Source organism: Panthera tigris, chromosome X (genome assembly GCF_018350195.1).
Source record: "Panthera tigris isolate Pti1 chromosome X, P.tigris_Pti1_mat1.1, whole genome shotgun sequence".
Classification (NCBI taxonomy): Eukaryota; Metazoa; Chordata; class Mammalia; order Carnivora; family Felidae; genus Panthera; species Panthera tigris.
Genome location: NC_056677.1, coordinates 65,340,336 through 65,363,315, shown reverse-complemented (window position 1 = coordinate 65,363,315; position 22,980 = coordinate 65,340,336). Strand labels below are relative to the sequence as shown.

At 39.3% G+C, this 22,980-nt stretch overlaps 1 protein-coding gene across 1 annotated transcript in view; it reads left to right on the top strand.

Annotated features, from left to right (window-relative positions):
• Window positions 1-18,626, top strand: part of LOC122235355 (charged multivesicular body protein 1b-2-like) — a gene marked incomplete at its 5' end in the record, with an annotated part of 29,020 nt that extends 10,394 nt beyond the window's left edge. Inside the window, one exon of the mRNA XM_042974409.1 lies at window positions 18,421-18,626. Within this exon, the coding sequence (XP_042830343.1) occupies window positions 18,421-18,457 (37 nt within the window). The remainder of the gene's footprint in view (window positions 1-18,420) is intronic.
• Window positions 18,627-22,980: the final 4,354 nt, after the last annotated feature.

Genomic DNA, 22,980 nt, shown 5'->3' with positions numbered 1-22,980 from the left:
GTTTTTCCTCCATCTTGCAGGTATCCTCATTGCCCACTCTCCTTTCAGTTCTTTATTCTGATGTCATTTTTTTTTGATGTCTTTCCTGATCATCCTACTTAAAAGTGCATCAACAGCGTACCCACGTGCTCTGTACTCCCTATCTGCCATCTCTGCTTTATTTTTCACCATAGTACATATCACCTTTCTAATATACCATATTGATGCATTAAAAATCAGCAACTGGCATAAAATATAGGTGCTCAATTAGTATTTCTTTTTTTTAAATGGTAAAGATTATTTATTTGAAACAAAAATTAAATTTTTCACTTGTAAAATTCTTTTTTATTATTTTATTTTTATTTCTTAAATTTATTGTTAAGTTAGCTGACATACATTGTAGTCTTGGCTTCAGTAGATTCGTGTGATTCATCACTTACATACAACACCCAGTGCTCACCCAACAAGTTCCTCAATGCCCATCACCCATTTTCCCCACCCCAACCCCCCATCCCCATCAACCGTCAATTCCCTGTATTTAAGAGTCTCTTATGATTTACCTCCCTCTCTGTGTTTATCTTATTTTTCCTTCCCTTCCCCTACAGTCATCTGTTACATTTCTCAAATTCCACATATGAGTGAGATCATATTATATCTGTCTTTCTCTGACTGCCTTCTCTTACCATAATGCCCTTCAGTTCCATCCACGTTGTTGCAAATGGCGAGATTTCATTCTTTTTCATCGCTGAGTAGTATTCCATTGTGTATATATACCACATCTTCTTTATCCATTCATCATAGATGGACATTTGGGCACTTTCCATGATTTGGCTATTGTTGATAGTGCTGCTATAAACATTGGAATATATGTGCCCCTTCAAATCAGCACTCCTGAATCCTTTGGATAAATTCTTAGTAGTGCTGTTGCTGGGTCATAAGGTAATTCTATTTTTAATTTTTTGAGGAACAGCCACACTGTTTTCTAGAATAGCTGCACCAGTTTTCATTTCCACCAATAGTGCAAGAGGGCTCCCCTTTCTCCACATCCTCACCAACATCTGATGTTTCCTGAGTTGTTATTGTGGACATTCTGACAGGTGTGAGGTGGTATCTCATTGTGGTTTTGATTTATATTTCCCCAATGATGAGCAATGTTGAGCATCTTTTCATTTTTTGTTTGCCATCTGGATGTATTCTTTGGGAAAGTGTCTATTCATGTCTTCTACCCATTTTTTCACAGGGTTATTTGCTTTTTGTGTGTTGAGTTTGGTAAATTCTTTATAAATTTTTGATACTAACGCTTTATCCGATATGTCATTTGTAAATATCTTCTCCCATGCCGTTGGTTTTGTTGATTGTTTCCTTCACTGTACAGAGCTTTTTATCTTGATGAGGTCCCAATAGTTCATTTTTGCTTTTATTTCCCTTGCCTCTGGAGATTTGTCTAGTAAGAAGTTGCTGCCACTTAGGTCAAAGAGTTTGTTGCCTGTTTTTTCTTATAGGATTTTGGTGGTTTCCTGTCTCACATTTAGGTTTTTCATCTATTTTGAATTTATTTTTGTGTATGGTGTGAGAAAGTGGTACAGTTTCATTCTTCTGCATGTTGCTGTCTAGGTCTCCCAGCACCATTTGCTGAAGAGATTGTCTTTTTTTTTTTCCATTGGATACTATTTCCTTCTTGATTGAAGATTAGTTGGCCATATATTTGTGGGTCCAGTTCTAGATTCTATATTATATTCCATTGGTCTTATATGTCTGTTTTTGTGCCAGTACCATACTATCTTGATGATTACAGCTTTGTAATACAGGTTAAAGTCCAAGATTATGATTCCTCCAGCTTGGGTTTTCGTTTTCCACATTACTTTGGCTTTTCAGTGTCTTTTGTGGTTCCATGCAAATTTTAGGATTGTTTGTTCTATTTCTGTGAAAAATACTGGTGCTATTTTGATTAGGATTGCACTGAATGTATAGATTGCTTTGGATAGTATCAACATTTTAATGATGTTTGTTCTTCTCATCCATGAACATGGAATGTTTTTCCATTTCTTTGTGTCTTCTTCAATTTCTTTTATAAGCTTTCTATAGTTTTGAGCATACAGATCTTTTACCTATTTGGTTAGCTTTATTCCTAGGTATTTTATGGTTTTTGGTACAGTTGTAAATGGGATTGATCCCATGATCTCTTTCTGTTGCTTCATTATTGGTGTTTAAAATGCAACAGATTTCTGTACATTGATTCTATATCCTGCAACTTTGCTAAATTCATGTATCAGTTCTAGCAGCTTTTTGGTGGAGTCTTCCAGGTTTTCCACATAGAGTATCATGTCATGTGCAAAAAGTTAAAGTTTGACTTCTTCTTTGCCAATTTAGATGCCTTTTATTTCATTTTGTTGTCTGATTGCTGAGGCCAGGACTTCAAACACTATGTTAAACAGCAGTGGTGAGAGTGGACATCTCTATCGTGTTCCTGATCTCAGGGGGAAAGCTCTCAGTTTCTCCTCATTGAGGATGATATTAGGTGTGGGCTTTTCATATGTGGCTTTTATGATGTGAAGGTATGTTCCTTATATCCTGACTTTCTTGAGGGTTTTTATTAAGAAAGGATGCTGTATGGGGCACCTGGGTGGCTCAGTCGGTTAAGCGTCCAACTTCGGCTCAGGTCATGATCTCACAGTTCGTGAGTTCGAGCCCCACATCGGGCTCTGTGCTGACAGCTCAGAGCCTGGAGCCTGCTTCACATTCTGTGTCTCCCTCTCTGACCCTTCCCTGCTCATGCTCTGTCTCTCTCTGTCTCAAAAATAAATAAACATTAAAAAAAAAAAAGAAAGGATGCTGTATTTTGTCAAATGCTTTTTCTGCATCTATTGACAGGATCACATGGTTCTTATCCTTTCTTCTATTAATGTGATGTATCATGTTTTATTTGCAAATATGGGACTAGCCCTGCAGCCTGGGAATGAATCCCATTTGACCATAGTGAATAATTCTTTTAATATGGTGTTGAATTAGATTTGCTAGTATCTTGTTGAGAATTTTTGCATCCATGTTCATCAGGGAGATTGGCTTGTGATTGTCCTTTTTAGTGGGGTCTTTGTGTGGTTTTAGAATCAAAGTAATGCTGGATTCATAGAATGAACTTGTCAGCTTTCCTTCCATTTCTGTTTTTTAGAACAGCTTCAGAAGAATAGGTATTAACTCTGCTTTAAATATCTTATAGAATTCTCCTGGGAAGCTATCTGGTCCAGGACTCTTATTTGTTTGGAGGTTTTGGATAATCGATTCAATTTGTTGGCTCATTATGGGTTTGTTCAAATTTTACTTCTTCCCATTTGACTTTTTCTTTTAATGTTTATTTTTGAGAAAGAGAAAGAGAGACAGAGCATGAGCAAAGGAGGGCACAGAGAGAAGGAGATACAGAATCCGAAGCCGACTCCAGGCTCTGAGCTGTCAGTACAGAGCCTGATGGAGGGCTTGAGCCCACAGACCACGAGAGCATGACCTGAGCCAAAGTCAGATACCTAACCGAGTCATCTAGGTGTCCCCATTTGAGTTTTGATAGTATGTGAGTATCTAGGACTTTGTCCATTTCTTCCAAATTGTCCAGCTTGGTGGCATGAAATTTTTAATACTATTCTCTAATTGTATTTCTGTGTTATTGGTTGTGATTTCTCCTCTTTGATTCCTGGTTTGATTTATCTGTTTGGGTCCTCTTTTCTTTTTGAGAAATCTGGCTAAGGGTTTATCAGTTTTACTTATTATTTCAAAAAACCAGCTCTTGGATTTGTTAATCTGTTCTTTTTTTATGGATTCTGTATTGTTTATTTCTGCTCTACTCTTTATTATTTCCCTTCTTCTGCTGGCTTTGGGCTGTCTTTGCTGCTGCCTTTCTAGTTCCTTTAGGTGTGAGTTTAGGTTATATATTTGGTTCCTTTCTTGCTTCTTGAGATAGGCCTGAACTGCAATGTATTTTTCTCTTAGGACTGCTTTTTTCTGCATCCCAAAGGTTTGGACTGTTGTGTTTTCATTTTCATTTCCTTCCATATATTTTTTTAAACTTCTTCCTTAATATCCTATTTTGACCCATTCATTCGTTAGTAGGATGTTCTCTAACCTCCCTCTTTAACCTCTTTAACACTTCCTCAAAGCCATTGGCTGGAAAAATAAGAGAAAATCAGCATTTTCATGAGTTTTTCCCACCAGTGGGGCTCAAAGACTGGAATTTGGGAGGTCTGAGGGCCCATCTGCGATACAGTTGTGAGGGTGCAGCCCTGCTCCTGGGGAGAAGACAGTCAAGCATCTCCAGGGCAAATAGCACAACCTGCAGATTGCTTGGGGAACTGGAAAGGAGAATATTCCCTCTTCTTGCAGTACATCTATGAGAAGTGTCATTGCCTCTAGGGACAAGGGAGTCAGTGGGTGCCATTTCACTCCCCTGCCCCTCAGCATAGGCTCACAGACACTTGGTAAGTGCCGTTAACCTAGACACAGGCTGTTTATCCTGCTTTGCTTCAAATCCCATGCCTCTCTCCTCTGGCATGTCTGCCCTTCTGGATCTAACCTGTATCACTCCCAGCATGGCTAAACCCTCTCCAAGAAGATCAGCACAGGTTTCTGGAACACCAGGTCCCTTAAGTTTGCCATTTTGAAAGTCAGCAAGCTTGGCTATGATAGAGCCCAAAGCCCTAGCGCACTATGCTGCACTAGGTAGGCAAGCAACCTGGAGACAGTGTGAAAACAGCAATTGAAAAACACAGGATACACAAAGGAAAATTATTCACTCTTCTGGGAGGGCTTCCCTGAGAGCAGCGAGCACAGATTCCCATCTCTGCGGGTAAAGTAGCTGGCTGATGCCATTTCCCTTTCCCACTTCCTCAGCACAAACCAATTTCAGTAAACAGCAAAGCACTGTAAAATCGCAGCCTAACCTGCTTACACCAAGTCCTGCCACCTGCAGTCTGCTGATACTGCTTTTCTTAGGCAGATGTTCCTAAGGATGAACAGAACAGGCATCTTCCCCAGAAGACCAGCACAATCCTCTCACTCTCATACAATACAGCCTACTTAATGTACATTTCTGCAGTGCTTCAGTTCTAGTGGAAATAACATCAAGTCTCATTTATCAAGCTGACCAGAGCACACCTAGTTAACACTCATCACACTCTGGCCAAGGTGTAAATGCTGTCCACTGTAGGCAGGAAGAGCCTCTACAGACAACTGGCTTGAGGGATAGGACACCTGAAACACAGCATCAGTTTGCACACAGCACATACCACAGACACATGCTGAAATGCCAGGCCCTGGACATTATATGACCTGACCTCTTCTAAATTTTTTTTTTAACGTTTATTTATTTTTGAGACAGAGAGAGATAGAGCATGAATGGGGGAGGGGCAGAGAGAGGGAGACACAGAATCGGAAACAGGCTCCGGGCTCCGAGCTGTCAGCACAGAGCCCGACGCGGGGCTCGAACTCACGGACTGTGAAATCATGACCTGAGCCGAAGTCGGCCACTTAACCAACTGAGCCACCCAGGTGCCCCAGTGACCTCTTCTTCTAAATACCTTCCTCACAGGAGCAGGAAACATAACAGGCTTTTCTAACACAGAAGAAGTCAGGGACATAGACAAAATGCTGAGGTGGAAGAATTCATCCCCCCCAAAAACAAGAAAAGGTCACAGCCAGAGATTTAATCAAAACAGGCAAGTAATATGGTTCATGTATAATTTAAAGCAACAATCATAAAGATACTTTCTGGGCTTGAGAAAAGAATGGAAGACATCAGAAAGACCCTAACTGTAGAGATGAAAGAAGTAAAAAAAAAAAAAAAAAAAAAAACAGGCAGAAATGCAAAATGTTCAATCTGAGATTCAAAACCGTGTGAATGTAATGACCACAAGGATGGAAGAAGCAGAAAAAATGAATAAGTGGTATACAAGAAAGAAGGGTGCCTGGGTGGCTCGGTTAGTTAAGCGTCCGACTTCAGCTCATGTCATGATCTCGTGGTTCATGAGTTCAAGCCCCATATCAGGCTCTGTGCTGACAGCTTGGAGCCTGAAGCGTGCTTCAGATTCTGTGTCTCCCTCTCTCTGTGCCCCTCCACTAGTCATTCTCATTCATTCATTCATTCATTCATTCTCTCTCTCTCAAAAATATTTTTAAAAAGTGATATAGAATATAGAATTATAGAAAATAATGAGGATGAACAAAAGGGAGAAAAAAGAGTGATGGATCATGAGAGTAAACTTAGAAAACTCAGTGACTCCATAAAATGTAATAACATTCATATCATAGGAGTCTCAGAAGAAGAAAAGAGAACTAAGGGGGCAAAAGGTTTAGTTGTTAAAATAATAGCTTACAACTTACCTAATATGGGAAAGGAAACAGACATCCAAATCCAGGAGGCACAAAGAACTCCCATAAAAATCAACAAATGCAGACCAACACAAACACATATTGCAATTAAGTTTGCAATATATAGTGATAAAAAATTCCTAACAGCAAGATAGAGGAAGTCCCTAACATACAGGGGAAGACCCCTTAGGTTAACAGCAAATCTCCTACAGAAACTTGACAAGCTAGGAGTGAGTGGCATGATATATCCAATGTGTTGAATGGGGGAAAATCTGCAGCCAATGTTACTTTATCCAGCTAGGCCATCATTCAGAATAGAAGGAGAGATGAAGCATTTCCCAGATAAACAAATACTAAAGAAGTTCATGAACACTAAACCAGCCCTGCAAGAAATATTAAAGGGTCCTCTTTGAATGGGAAGGAAAGATCAAAAATGACAAAAGACTAGAAAGGAACAGAGAGAATTTTCAGAAACAATGACAAAACAAGTAATAAAATGGCAATAAATACATTCCTATCCATAATAACTCTGAATGTAAATGGACTAAATGCTCCAATAGAAAGACTTTGGGTGTCAGAATGGATAGAAAAACAAGACCCATCTATTTGCTGCCTACAAGAGACTCACTTTAGACCTAAAGATATCTGCATATTGAAAGTGAGGGGATGGAGAACTATTTACCATGCAAATAGAGTAGGTATACTTTTATCAGACAAATGAGATTTTAAACCAAACACTGTGAGAAGAGATGAAGGGTACTGTATCATAATAAAGGGGACTATCTAGCAAGAAGATCTAACAATTGTAAATGTTTGTGCCCCCAGCACGAAACACCCAAATATATAAAACAATAACAAACATAAAGGTACTCATTGATAAAAATACAATAATAGTAGGGGACTTTAACACCCCACTTACATAGATCATCTAAGGATAAAATCAAGAAAACAAAAGCTTTCAGTGATACTCTGGACCAGATGGACTTAACAAATATATTCAGAATATTTCATCCTAAAGCAGCAGAATACACATTCTTTTCAAGTGCACATGGGACATTCTCCAGAATATATCACATACTAGCTCATAAATCAGGCCTCAACAAATACAAAAGTTTGAGGTAATACCATACATATTTTCTGCTCACAACTCTATGAAATTTGAAGTAAACCATTAAAAAATTTTGGAAAGACCACAAATACATGGAAGATAAACAACATACTACTAAAGAATGGACTAATCAGTAAATTAAAGAAGATTTATAAAAATGGAAGCAAATGGAAATGAAAACACAATGGTCCAAACCTTTGGGATGTAATAAAATGGTAATAAGAGGAAAGTATATAGTAATACAGGCCTATGTCAAGTAGCAAGAAAATTCTCAACCTCACACCTAAAGGAGCTAGAAAAAGAATGACAAATGAGGCCTAAAGACAGCAGAAGTGAAATAATAAAATTAGAGCAGAAATAAATGACATAGACGCTAAAAAACAGAAGAGATCAATGAAACCAACAGTTGGTTCTTTTAAAATATTAATGACAAACCCACAGCCACATTTATCAAAAAGAAACAGAAAGGACCCAAGTAAGTAAAGTTACAAATGAGATGGGAGAAATAACCAAAACCACAGAAATACAATTATAAGAGAATGTTATGAAAAATTATATGCAACCAGAACAGACAACCTAGAAGAAATGGATAAATTCCTAGAAACATATAAGCTACCAAAACTGAAACAGGAAGAAATAGAAAATTTGAAGAGACCAATAGCCTACAAAGAAATTAAATCAGTAATCAAAAATTGCCCAACAAACAAAAGCCCAGGGCCAGATGGCTACACAGAGGAATTCTACCAAACATTTAAGGAAGAGTTAATACATATTCTTCTCAAATTACTCCAAAAAAAAAAAAAAAAAGAAAGAAAGAAAAGAAAAGAAATAGAAGGAAAACTTCAAAACTGGTTCTATGAAGCCAGTATTACCCTTATTTCAAAACCAAAGACTCCACTAAAAAAGCATTATGGGACAATATCCCTGATGAACACGGATGCAAGTTCTCAATAAGATACTAGCAAATCAAATCCAGCAGTACATTAAAAGAATCATTCACCATGATCAAGTGGAATTATTCTTGGGCTGCAAGGTGTTTCAATATTCACAAATCAATCCGTGAGATGTACCACATTAATAAAAGAAAGGATATGAACTATACAATAGATGCAAAAAATGCATTTGACAAAGTACAACACTCATTCTTGATAAAAACCCAAAAAAGTTGGGAAAGATGAGACATACCTCAGTGTCATAAAGGCCATATACGAAAAGCTCAGAGCTAATATCCTCAATGAGGAAAAACTCAGACCTTTTCCTCTATGGTCAGGAACAACACAGGGATGTCCACTCTCACCACAATTATGTATGACAGTATTAGAAGTCCTAGCCTCAGCAATCAGACAACAAAAAGGTATCCAAATAAAGGAAGAAATCAAACTTTTACTTATTGCATATGACATGAAATCATCTATATAGAAAACCCAAAAGACCACCAAAAAGTTGCTCAAACTGATACATGAATTCAGTAAAGTATCAGGATATAAAGTCAATGTACAGAAATCTGTTGCATTTCTCTATGCCAATAATGAAGCAGCAAAAAGAGAAATCAAGGAATCAATACCATCTACAATTGCACTAAAAACCATAAGATGCTGAGGAATCATCCAAAGAGGTAAAAGATCTCTACTGTGGAAACTAAAACACTGATGATACAAATTGAAGAGGAAACAAAGAAATGGAAAGACATTCCATGCCCATGGATTGGAAAAATATTGTTAAAATGTTTATACTATCCAAAGCAGTCAACACATTTATTGCAATCCCTATGAAAATACCACCGGCAGTTTTCACAGAGCTAGAACAAACAATATTGACATTTGTATGGAACCACAAAAGATGCCAAACAGCCAACACATTTTTGAAAAAGAAAAGAGAAGCTGGAGGCATCTCAAATGTGGACATCAAGTTATATTACAAAGCTGTAGTGATCAAGACAGTATGGTACTGGAAAAAAAACCAGACATAGATCAATGGAAACGAATAGAAAACCTAGAAATGGACCCACAAATTTATGGTGAACTAATCTTCAGCAAAGGAAAAAATATCCAATGGGGAGAAGAGTTTCTTTTTTTTAATTTTTTTATGTTTATTCATTTTTATTTTTTTTATTTTTTTAATATATGAAATTTATTGTCAAATTGGTTTCCATACAACACCCAGTGCTCATCCCAAAAGGTGCCCTCCTCAATACCCATCACCCACCCTCCCCTCCCTCCCAACCCCCATCAACCCTCAGTTTGTTCTCAGTTTTTAACAGTCTCTTATGCTTTGGCTCTCTCCCACTCTAACCTCTTTTTTTTTTTTTTTTTCCTTCCCCTCCGCCATGGGTTTCTGTTAAGTTTCTCAGGATCCACATAAGAGTGAAACCATATGGTATCTGTCTTTCACTGTATGGCTTATTTCACTTAGCATCACACTCTCCAGTTCCATCCACGTTGCTACAAAACGCCATATTTCATTTTTTCTCATTGCCACGTAGTATTCCATTGTGTATATAAACCACAATTTCTTTATCCATTCATCAGTTGATGGACATTTAGGCTCTTTCCATAATTTGGCTATTGTTGAGAGTGCTGCTATAAACATTGGGGTACAAGTGCCCCTAGGCATCAGTACTCCTGTATCCCTTGGATAAATTCCTAGCAGTGCTATTGCTGGGTCATAGGGTAGGTCTATTTTTAATTTTCTGAGGAACCTCCACACTGCTTTCCAGAGCGGCTGCACCAATTTGCATTCGCACCAACACTGCAAGAGGATTCCCATTTTTCCACATCCTCTCCAGCATCTATAGTCTCCTGATTTCTTCATTTTGGCCACTCTGACTGGCGTGAGGTGATATCTGAGTGTGGTTTTGATTTGTATTTCCCTGATAAGGAGCGACGTTGAACATCTTTTCATGTGCCTGTTGGCCATCTGGATGTCTTCTTTAGAGAAGTGTCTATTCATGTTTTCTGCCCAATTCTTCACTGGGTTATTTGTTTTTCGGGTGTGGAGTTTGGTGAGCTCTTTATAGATTTTGGATACTAGCCCTTTGTCCGGGCTAGTTTTTAGTTTTGTTGGTTGTTTCCTTTGCTGTGCAGAAGCTTTTTATCTTCATAAGGTCCCAGTAAATACACTTTTGCTTTTAATTCCCTTGCCTTTGGGGATGTGTGGAGTAAGAGATTGCTACGGCTGAGGTCAGAGAGGTCTTTTCCTGCTTTCTCCTCTAAGGTTTTGATGGTTTCCTGTCTCACATTCAGGTCCTTTATCCATTTTGAGTTTATTTTTGTGAATGGTGTGAGAAAGTGGTCTAGTTTCAACCTTCTGCACGTTGCTGTCCAGTTCTCCCAGCACCATTTGTGAAAGAGACTGTCTTTTTTCCATTGGATGTTCTTTCCTGCTTGGTCAAAGATGAGTTGGCCATACGTTTGTGGGTCTAGTTCTGGGGTTTCTATTCTATTCCATTGGTCTGTGTGTCTGTTTTTGTGCCAATACCATGCTGTCTTGATGATGACAGCTTTGTAGTAGAGGCTAAAGTCTGGGATTGTGATGCCTCCTGCTTTGGTCTTCTTCTTCAAAATTGCTTTGGCTATTCGGGGCCTTTTGTGGTTCCATATGAATTTTAGGATGGCTTGTTCTAGTTTCAAGAAGAATGCTGGTGCAATTTTGATTGGGATTGCATTGAATGTGTAGATAGCTTTGGGTAGTATTGAAATTTTGACAATATTTATTCTTCCAATCCGTGAGCAGGGAATGTCTTTCCATTTCTTTATATCTTCTTCAATTACCTTCATAAGCTTTCTATAGTTTTCAGCATACAGATCTTTTACATCTTTGGTTAGATTTATTCCTAGGTATTTTATGCTTCTTGGTGCAATTGTGAATGGGATCAGTTTCTTTATTTGTCTTTCTGTTGCTTCATTATTAGTGTATAAGAATGCAACTGATTTCTGTACATTGATTTTGTATCCTGCAACGTTGCTGAATTCATGTATCAGTTCTAGCAGACTTTTGGTGGAGTCTATCGGATTTTCCATGTATAATATCATGTCATCTGCAAAAAGCGAAAGCTTGACTTCATCTTTGCCAATTTTGATGCCTTTGATTTCCTTTTGTTGTCTGATTGCTGATGCTAGCACTTCCAGCACTATGTTAAACAACAGCGGTGAGAGTGGGCATCCCTGTCGTGTTCCTGATCTCAGGGAAAAAGCTCTCAGTTTTTCCCCATTGAGGATGATGTTAGCTGTGGGCTTTTCATAAATGGCTTTGATGATCTTTAAGTATGTTCCTTCTATCCCGACTTTCTCAAGGGTTTTTATTAAGAAAGGGTGCTGGATTTTGTCAAAGGCCTTTTCTGCATTGATTGACAGGATCATATGGTTCTTTTCTTTTTTTTTGTTAATGTGATGTATCACGTTGATTGATTTGCGAATGTTGAACCAGCCCTGCATCCCAGGAATGAATCCCACTTGATCATGATGTATAATTCTTTTTATATGCCGTTGAATTCGATTTGCTAGTATCTTATTGAGAATTTTTGCATCCATATTCATCAGGGATATTGGCCTGTAGTTCTCTTTTTTTACTGGGTCTCTGTCTGGTTTAGGAATCAAAGTAATACTGGCTTCATAGTATGAGTCTGGAAGTTTTCCTTCCCTTTCTATTTCTTGGAATAGCTTGAGAAGGATAGGTATTATCTCTGCTTTAAACGTCTGGTAGAACTCCCCTGGGAAGCCATCTGGTGCTGGACTCTTATTTGTTGGGAGATTTTTGATAACCGATTCAATTTCTTCGCTGGTTATGGGTCTGTTCAAGCTTTCTATTTCCTCCTGATTGAGTTTTGGAAGAGTGTGGGTGTTTAGGAATTTGTCCATTTCTTCCAGGTTGTCCAATTTGTTGGCATATAATTTTTCATAGTGTTCCCTGATAATTGTTTGCACCTCTGAGGGATTGGTTGTAATAATTCCATTTTCATTCATGATTTTATCTATTTGGGTCATCTCCCTTTTCCTTTTGAGAAGCCTGGCTAGAGGTTTGTCAATTTTGTTTATTTTTTCAAAAAATGAACTCTTGGTTTCGTTGATCTGCTCTACCGTTTTTTTAGATTCTATATTGTTTATTTCTGCTCTGATCTTTATGATTTCTCTTCTTCTGCTGGGTTTAGGCTGCCTTTGCTGTTCTGCTTCTATTTCCTTTAGGTGTGCTGTTAGATTTTGTATTTGGGATTTTTCTTGTTTCTTGAGATAGGCCTGGATCGCAATGTATTTTCCTCTCAGGACTGCCTTCGCTGCGTCCCAAAGCGTTTGGATTGTTGTATTTTCATTTTCGTTTGTTTCCATATATTTTTTAATTTCTTCTCTAATTGCCTGGTTGACCCACTCATTCGTTAGTAGGGTGTTCTTTAACCTCCATGCTTTTGGAGGTTTTCCAGACTTTTTCCTGTGGTTGATTTCAAGCTTCATAGCATTGTGGTCTGAAAGTATGCATGGTATGATTTCAATTGTTGTATATTTATGAAGGGCTGTTTTGTGACCCAGCATGTGATCTATCTTGGAGAATGTTCCATGTGCACTCGAGAAGAAAGTATATTCTGTTGCTTTGGGATGCAGAGTTCTAAATATATCTGTCAAGTCCATCTGATCCAATGTATCATTCAGGGCCCTTGTTTCTTTATTGACCGTGTGTCTAGATGATCTATCCATTTCTGTAAGTGGGGTGTTAAAGTCCCCGGCAATTACCACATTCTTATCGATAAGGTTGCTTATGTTTATGAGTAATTGTTTTATATATTTGGGGGCTCCAGTATTCGGCGCATAGACATTTATAATTGTTAGCTCTTCCTGATGGATAGACCCTGTAATTATTATATAATGCCCTTCTTCATTTCTTGTTACAGCCTTTAATTTAAAGTCTAGTTTGTCTGATATAAGTATGGCTACTCCAGCTTTCTTTTGGCTTCCAGTAGCATGATAAATAGTTCTCCATCCCCTCACTCTCAATCTAAAGGTGTCCTCAAGTCTAAAATGAGTCTCTTGTAGACAGCAAATAGATGGGTCTTGTTTTTTTATCCATTCTGATACCCTATGTCTTTTGTTTGGCGCATTTAATCCATTTACATTCAGTGTTATTATAGAAAGATACAGGTTTAGAGTCATTGTGATGTCTGTATGTTTTATGCTTGTAGCAATGTCTCTGGTACTTTGTCTCACAGGATCCCCCTTAGGATTTCTTGTAGGGCTGGTTTCATGGTGACAAATTCCTTCAGTTTTTGTTTGTTTGGGAAGACCTTTATCTCTCCTTCTATTCTAAATGACAGACTTGCTGGATAAAGGATTCTCGGCTGCATATTTTTTCTGTTTAGCACACTGAAGATATCGTGCCAAGCCTTTCTGGCCTGCCAAGTTTCAAAAGAGATCAGTCACGAGTCTTATAGGTCTCCCTTTATATGTTAGGGCACGTTTACCCCTTGCTCCTTTTAGAATTTTCTCTTTATCCTTGTATTTTGCCAGTTTTACTACGATATGTCGTGCAGAAGATCGATTCAAGTTACGTCTGAAGGGAGTTCTCTGTTCCTCTTGGATTTCAATGCCTTTTTCCTTCCCCAGTTCAGGGAAGTTCTCAGCTATAATTTCTTCAAGTACCCCTTCAGCACCTTTCCCTCTCTCTTCCTCCTCTGGGATACCAATTATGCGTATATTATTTCTTTTTAGTGTATCACTTAGTTCTCTAATTTTCCCCTCATACTCCTGGATTTTTTTATCTCTCTTTTTCTCAGCTTCCTCTTTTTCCATAACTTTATCTTCTAGTTCACCTATTCTCTCCTCTGCCTCTTCATTTCGAGCCGTCGTGGTTTCCATTTTGTTTTGCATTTCGTTTAAAGCACTTTTCAGCTCCTCGTGACTGTTCCTTAGTCCCTTGATCTCTGTGGCAAGAGATTCTCTGCTGTCCTGTATACTGTTTTCAAGCCCAGCGATTAATTTTATGACTATTATTCTAAATTCACTTTCTGTTATATTATTTAAATCCTGTTTGATCAGTTCATTAGCTGTTGTTATTTCCTGGAGATTCTTCTGAGGGGAATTCTTCAGTTTGGTCATTTTGGATAGTCCCTGGAGTGGTGCGGGCCTGCAGGGCACTTCCCCTGTGCTGTGGTGTATAACTGGAGTTGGTGGGCGGGGCCGCAGTCAGACCTGTTGTCTGCCCCCAGCCCACCGCTGGGGCCACATTCAGACTGGTGTGTGCCTTCTCTTCCCCTCTCCTAGGGGCGGGATTCCCTGTGGGTTGGCATGGCCCATCTGGGCTACTTGCACACTGCCAGGCTTGTGGTGCTGGGGATCTGGTGTATTAGCTGGGGTGGGTAGGCAAGGTGCACGGGGGCAGGAGGGGCAGGCTTAGCTCGCTTCTCCTTAGGTGATCCACTTCAGGAGGGGCCCTGTGGCAGCGGGAGGGAGTCAGATCCGCTGCTGGAGGTTTGGCTCCGCAGGAGCACAGAGTTGGGTGTTTGCGCGGAGCGAGCAAGTTCCCTGGCAGGAACTGGTTCCCTTTGGGATTTTGGCTGGGGGATGGGCGGGGGAGATGGCGCTGGCGAGCGCCTTTGTTCCCCGCCAAGCTGAGCCTGTCGTCCGGGGGCTCAGCAGCTCTCCCTCCCTTTGTCCTGCAGCCTTCCCGCTTTCTGAGCAGAGCTGTTAACTTATGACCTCCCAGATGCTAAGTCGCGCTTGCTGTCGGAACACAGTCCATCAGGCCCCTCCACCTTTGCCAGCCAGACTCGGGGGCTCTGCTTGGCCGGCAAGCCGCCCCTCCACCCCGGCTCCCTCCCACCAGTCCGTGGAGCGCGCACCGCCTCGCCGCCCTTCCTACCCTCTTCCGTGGGCCTCTCGTCTGCACTTGGCTCTGGAGACTCCGTTCTGCTAATCCTCTGGCGGTTTTCTGGGTTATTTAGGCAGGTGTAGGTGGAATGTAAATGATCAGCAGGATGCGCGGTGAGCCCAGCGTCCTCCTATGCTGCCATCTTCCCAGGCCTCCTTTGTTTATTCATTTTTAAATAGAGCACACGCAGGGGTGGGGCAGAGAGAGAGGGGGACACAGAATCCAAAGCAGGCTCCAGGCTCTGAGCTGTCAGCAACAGAGCCCAACATGGGACTTGAACTCATGAACTGCAAGATCATGACCTGAGCCAAAGTCAGATGCTCAACTGACTGAGCCACCCAGGTGCCCCGGGAAAAGAGTTTCTTTAACAAATGGTCTTGGGAAAACTGGACAATAACATGGAAAAGAATGAAACTGGACCACTTTCTCTCACCATATGCAAAAATAAATTCAAAATGGATGAATTACTTAAATATGAGGCAGGGAAATCATCAAAACCCTAGAGGAGAACACAGCCAGTAACCTGTATGACATTGGCTGTAGCAAGTTCTTACTAGATAGATCTCCTGAGGCAAAGGAACCAAAAGAAAAAATAAACTATTTGAACTTCATCAAGATGAACAGCTTCAGCATATCAAAGGAAACAATGAACAAAACTATAAGGCAGTCTTTGGAATGTGAGAAGATATTTGACATTGACATATCTGATACAAAAACTTGTAAAACCCAACACCCAGAAAACAAATAATATAGTTAATAAATAGGCTGAAGACATGTATAGACATTTCTTCAAAGGAATGTCACAGATGGCTAACAGACACATGAAAAGATACTCAACATCACTCATCATTAGGAAAATGCAAATCAAAGCTACAATGAGATATCACCTCACACCTGTCAGAATGGCTAAAATTAACAACCAGGAAACAACAGAGGTTGGCAAGGATGCAGAGAAAAGGGAACCCTCTTACACTGTTCCTGGGATGCAAAATAGTGAAGCCACTCTGAAAAACAGTATGAAGTTTCCTCAAAAAGTTAGAACTACCCTACAACCTAGCAATTGCACTACTAGGTATTTACCCAGGAGATACAAAAGTACTGATTCAAAGTGATACATGCACCCAGATATTTAGAGCAGCATTATCAACCCTAGCCAAATTATGGAAGGAGTCCAAATGCTCATCAACTGATGAATGGATAAAGATGTGGTATATATACAATGGAATATTACTCAACCATAAAAAAAAAAAACGATAAAATCTTGTGGTTTGCAATATTGTGGATGTAGCTAGGGAGTGTCATGCTAAGTGAAATGTCAGACATAGACAAATACTGTATGATTTCACTCATTTGTAGTATTTAGAAACAAAACAGATGAAGATAGGGGGAAATAAAAATAAGAGTGACAGACCAGAAAGTGGATTCTCAACTATTGAGAACAAACTGAGGGTTACTGGAGGAGAGGTGGGCAGTTTCATGCTCTAAATCGGTGCTGGTTAGTACGGGGGAGGGCATTTGTTGTGATGAATGCTGGCTGTTTTATGTAGGTGCTGAATAGCTAAATTCTTCACTTGAAGGTAATATACTATGTTAACTAACTTGAATTTAAATAAAAACTTGAAAAAAGAAAAAAAGGTAAACTGGGCTAGAACAGAGCTTAAGAAACTGATTCCATGCATTAAAGAGAGCTACATTACTCAGATTAAAATTATAAGTGAACATCATTGCTGATATTTTTCACATAACCTCATAGTTGAAGGCTTTATAATTTTAACATTATTGAGAGAACTAAATTATTTTCTGAAGTAATTTAGCTCCCTCTGGTGGTAAAAAAATATTTTTTTTAAAACTTTCTTTTAGAAATTGTAGACCAGGTCACTGAGTGGCTCAGTTGGTTAAGCGTCTGACTTTGGCTCAAATCATGATCTCACGGTTTGTGGGTTCAAGCCCCTCTTTGGGCTCTGTGCTGACAGGTCAGAGCCTGGAACCTGCTTCAGATTCTTTGTCTCTCTGCCCCTCTCTCTCTGCCCCTCCCTCACTCAGGCTCTGTCTCTCTTCTCAGAAATAAACAAACATTAAAAAAATTGTAGACTAGTTCTGCGGCTGCTGCTGCTGCTTCTGCTTCTTCTGCTGCTCAGCTTCAGCTTCTAGTGCTTCTTCCATTTCTGCTTCTGTTGCTTCTTCCACTCCTGCTGCTTTTACTGTTGCTGCTGCTGGTTCTCCTGCTCCTGCCCCTCCTGATCCTCCTGCTGCTGCTGCTTCTGCTGCTTCTGCTGTTGCTGCTGCTTCTCATGCTCCTTATCCTGCTCCTTCTGCTGCTGCTGCTTCTGATGTTTCTTCTGCTGGTTCTGCTCTTGCTGTTGCTGCTGCTTGTTCTGCTTCTGCTGCTTCTCATGCTCCTTCTGCTCCTTCTTCTTCTGCTGCTGCTGCTTCTGTTTCTGGTATTTCTTCTGCTTCTGCTGCTGTTTCTTCTGCTACTGCTGCTTCTTCTGCTGCTGCTGCTTCTGCTCCGCCTCCTGCTCCTCTCCCGGTCCCTTCCTTTTCAACTTAGTTGACATACAGTATAGTCTTGGCTTCAGGAGTAGAACCCAGTGATTCATCTTTTATATGTGATACCCAGTGCTCATCCCTAAAAGTGCCCTCCTTAAAGCCCATCATCCATTTAACCCACCCCCACCCCCACAATCCTCAGTTCTCTGCATTTAAGAGTCTCTTATAGTTTGATTCCCTCTCTGTTTTTATCTTATTTTTCCTTCCCTTCCCCTGTTCATTTGTTGAATTTCTCAGATTCCACATATGAGTGAAATCATATGTAATCTGTCTTTCTCTGATTTCTTTTGCTTATCCAAATACCCTCTAGTTCCATCTACATTGTTGCAAAGCAGTGCTATCAACAAAAGCCAAATTATGGAAAGAGTCCAAGTGTCCATCAACTGATGAATGGATAAAGAAGATGTGTGTGCGTGCATGCATGTGTGTGTGTGTGTGTGTGTGTGTGTGTGTATAATGGAATACTACTCAGTGGTAAAAATGAATTTTTGTCATTTGCAGTTCTTTTTTTAAAGCAAAATCATAAAAACCATGTAAAATGTGATACCATTAAAATACAAGTTCTAATTTTCTTATTCCAGAACCAAGTGGCTATGCTGCTTCAAAAATGGCAGATGAAGCTGGGTAAGAAATTATTCGAGTGCTTTTGGATAATGTTGATTTAATATCTTTGGGTCTAAAATTATATAATGCAGATAAAGATATTTGTCTTTATGAGAAATAGAGTTAGATTTTTTACCCTATAATTTATTGTTGGAACATCCTTTGAAGCAGTCATCCAACATTTTGCCATGCTCATAAAATGTGGCTCTGCTTAGATCATCCTAATATCTTCTTAACAATCTCTGGAGATGCATTCATTTAGTTGTTGATAAGAAATGGAGGAAGGTGACTGAGGAGGGCAGGAGTTTTTAAACATTTCCTCAATACCTTCAGTATCTTCTGTGTTCAACATGTATCAAATGTTTGGATTTTTTAAACTAGATCTTCCAAAACAATTTTGCTGTGATTGGGCCATTAAGTTTTAAGCCCAGTTTGAGTCCTGAAATCTGAGAAATATGTGCAAAATATTCAAGGGGTTCAAAAGATGTCAACATTACATCATTGCAGATGGTCTTTTTTAAAAATGTAAATGACACCCTTTCTGGTACTGCTATTAGAAATAGAGTTTGTGTTAACAGGATGTTTATTTCAGGTCCTTCATGTTTGAGGGGAATAAGTTGATCATAATATCTATGCTATAGAAGTCATGTTATATCATTATTCTCTGGTATGTTATTTACTTCAAGAAAACATTGTATTAAATAACAAAAATACATTTTTCAAACACATAGAGTAAAACTGGGTGATACTAAATTTTATACTTTATCATCAAAGATAGTGTAATAGATTGAAATATAGTTTATATACCCTATTATTTTCTCCTGGGAAGAGAAGATTTGAAGACAGGTAGAAAATTTAATTGATGAATATTATTCTAGTGTCTAATGCCTGATTAATATGAACAATTAAGTTCATCAGCTCCTTATATCACTAATGAATCTTTAGTAAAATTAAAACACAGGTTAGTAAATCAGGTTTTCAGTATTTGAGAACAGAGCTGGGGGTTAGGTAGTACAGTATTTGGCTTTGTTAGTATTCTGATGTAGCCCACATACTGACAGGCAAGTAGCAGTAATGGTGACTTTTGTTAAGTATTATAAAAGATACCAAGGTATTGAGTATCAGAAGACTCCATGTTAGTAGTATGAGGCTAAGGACTTGTTTCTGTTCCTACCAAAGACTAAATAAGAAGATTGGGCTTGAAAATACAGCAAGAGAGGTATTGTAAAAGGGACATTGCCACATTATAGCTTTCCTGACCTTCAGTGGAAAACCAAGTTTAACAGACAACTTTTTGATAAGATTTAGAGAAGGATTTCTCAACCTCAACACTATTGACATTTTGGGCTAAATGTTCTGTGAATTTGTAGGATGTTTGGTAGCATCACTGTTCTCTACCCACAAGATAAAAGTAGCAGTATTGGCAGTATAAAATGTCTCCAGACATTGTCAAATGTTCCTTAGGGATGGGAGGTCAAAATTAAGAGAGATGAGATAGATCCATAATGGGTGGTGACTGGAACAGTAGAAACAGGTAGACCACTGAGGTCAAAATACTAATGCCCATCCTTAAAGATGTGTAAGTATCCAAATTTTGTTTCTTTGTGATTCCCTCAACAAAATTTAGCATAGCATATCTTTATCTTTTAAATAATAATCTCCTAATGACTGCTAAAGTTACTCTATTTTCAGTAGTGTTTTCAAATTGTTTTGCATACAGTGGTCCAGATACAGACAGAAAGGCTAGTTTATATCCTGGAGGAGGAGTATAATAGAGATTAAAATCATGGGCCTTGGAGGCAGACAAACCTGGGTTCAGATTCTATCATTAGAGCAATCTTGGACAAGTGTACTTAACTTGTCTAAACCTCAGTTCTATAGGTAGATGCAATTAATGATTCCAACTAACTTGAAGATAGTTCAGATGTTAGGTATGAAACCTGAAGCTATATTTGTCTAGCCTGTTTTATCTTTTTTAGGTATATTAATTTTCCTTCACAGTAGGAGATATATAGTAATCTCCAGTAAATTAAATACATTGAATGACTATTGTGTTTGTCTTTTATTCAAATGACCAGATCATTATCCTCTTTGTTGGCTTTTTTATCGTAAGATTATCATCCACATGGGATACCATTAGGGCTTAAGAAAAATGCTTTATAATTTATAAATTCATTTATCCTAAGGTGGACATTCAGAAGATGTTTGAGTGCTGTTTACATTTATAAAATTGAATCAGTTTTCTTTTTTTATTTAAGTTAAGGTACAATGTTAGGTGGAATATTCAAATTTGCAATGAGCCTATTTTATTGCTTATCATAATAAGATAAAGAAGAAAATGCCTATATTAACATTAATTTATGCTAATAACTTTTAAATTGTGGCCTTGATCTCAATATAGAACTACCACAGGGTCAAACAGGTTCTGTTGGTACAGGTGTTGCTTCCATGGAACAAGTAAAGAAGTTGGATTTTATCTTGATTGGTATGAATATGTGTATGAATTAAATATATTTATTTATATATAAATATATACACATTTTTATTTTATGAATACTATTTTCCTACTATAATATGACATCATAAATTAGCAAAATGTGGTTAACTTTTTAATTTAAATTTTAGTTAGTCAACATACAGTGCAATACTGGCTTCAGGAGTAGAAGTCAGTGATTCATCACTTACATACAACAACCAGTGCTCATCACCGCAAGTGCCATCCCTAATACCCATCACCCATCCAGCCCAACTCCCACCCTACACCTTCTGTCAACTCTCACTTTGTTCTCTGTCATTAAGAGTCTCTTACAATTTATTTCCATCTCTTCTCTTTTTTTCCCTTCCCATGTGTTCATCTGTTTTGTTTCTTAAACTGCACATATGAATGAAATCATATGGTATTTGTCTTTCTCTGATTAACTTATTTCACTAAGCATAAGTACATTGTAGCTCCATTCACATAATTGTAAATGGCAAGATTTTGTTATTTTTGATGGCTGAGTAATAACTCTTAACTCTGTAATGATGGACGTTTCTGTTTGCATGCATGTTTCATTTAGAGATTGAATTCACTTCCCTTTGTAGCTTCTGCTCTGTTATGTTCTCCATTTATTCCAGAATGTTTAAAAAAGTTAAGTCGCAATGTTGGTTTTTGTGTGAAGATTTGAGGCAAGATTTTAAATCTTATTTAAAATGTGAGCTATTTAAAATATTAGTGACTTAAATCTGAGGGGAGAAGATGGTGTAGGAGGACGCTGGGCCCACTGTCCCTGCTGATCACATAGATTCCACTCACATCTGCCTAAATAACCCAGAAAACTGCCAGAAGACTAGCAGAACGGACTCTCCGGAGCCAAGCATAGACAAGAGGCCTATGGAAAAGGGTAGGAAGGGTGGAGAGGTGGTGTGCGCTACACGGACTGGTGGGAGGGAGCTGGGGCAGAGGGGCAGCCCATCAGCAAAGCAAAGCAGAGCCCCCTAGTCTGGCTTTGCAAAACGGAGGGCCCAGACTCCTTGAGTTCTGACAGCAGGCGGGACTTAACATCTGGAATGTTATAAGTCAACAGCTCTGCTCCCAGAGCGGGAGGGCTAGAGGACAACGGGAGGGAGAGTTGTTGAGCCCCGGAGGACAGAGCTCAGTTTGGTAGGGAACAAAGGCCCTCGCCAGCGCCATCTCCCTCGCCCATCCCCCAGCCAAAATCCCAAAGGGAACCAGCCCCCGTTACCAAACTTGCTTGCACCTCGCAAACACCCAGTGCTGTGCTTCTGTGGATCCATCCCTACGACAGGTCTGCCTGCCTCCCTCCCCTCCCACAGGAGACCACCAACGGCAAAGCAATCTAAGCATGCCCTTCCTACTCCTCTGCACCTTGCGGATCCACTCCCGCTAATACGCCACATCCCATCAAAGCAGCACCACAAGCCTGGCACTGTGCAAGTAGCCCAGACAGGGGCCACACCACTCCACAGTGAGTCCTGTCCCTGGGAGAGGGGAAGATAAAGTACACACTAGTCTGACTGTGGCCCCAGCGGTGGGCTGGGGACAGACATTGGGGCTGACTGCAGCCTCGCCCACCAAAACAAGTTATTCCAGACAGCACAGGGGAAGTGTCCTGCAGTTCTGCACCACTCCAGGGACTATCCAAAATGACAAAACAGAAGAATTCTCCTCAAAAGCTACTCCAGGAGATAGTGACAGCTAAAGAATTGATCAAAAATGATTTAAGCAATATAATAGAACAAGAATTTAGAATAATAGTCATAAAATTAATTGCTGGGCTTGAAAAAAGTATACAGGACAGCAGAGAATCTCTTGCTACAGAGATCAAGGGACTAAGAAACAGTCATGAGAAGCTAAAACATGTTATAAATGAGGTGCAAAACAAAATGGAGGCAACCACAGCTCGGATTGAAGAGGCAGAGGAGAGAATAGGTGAGTTAGAAGATAAAATTATGGAAAAAGAGGAAGCTGAGAAAAAGAGAAAGAAAAAATCTAGGAAAATGAGGGGAGAATTAGAGAACTAAGTGATGAAATCAAG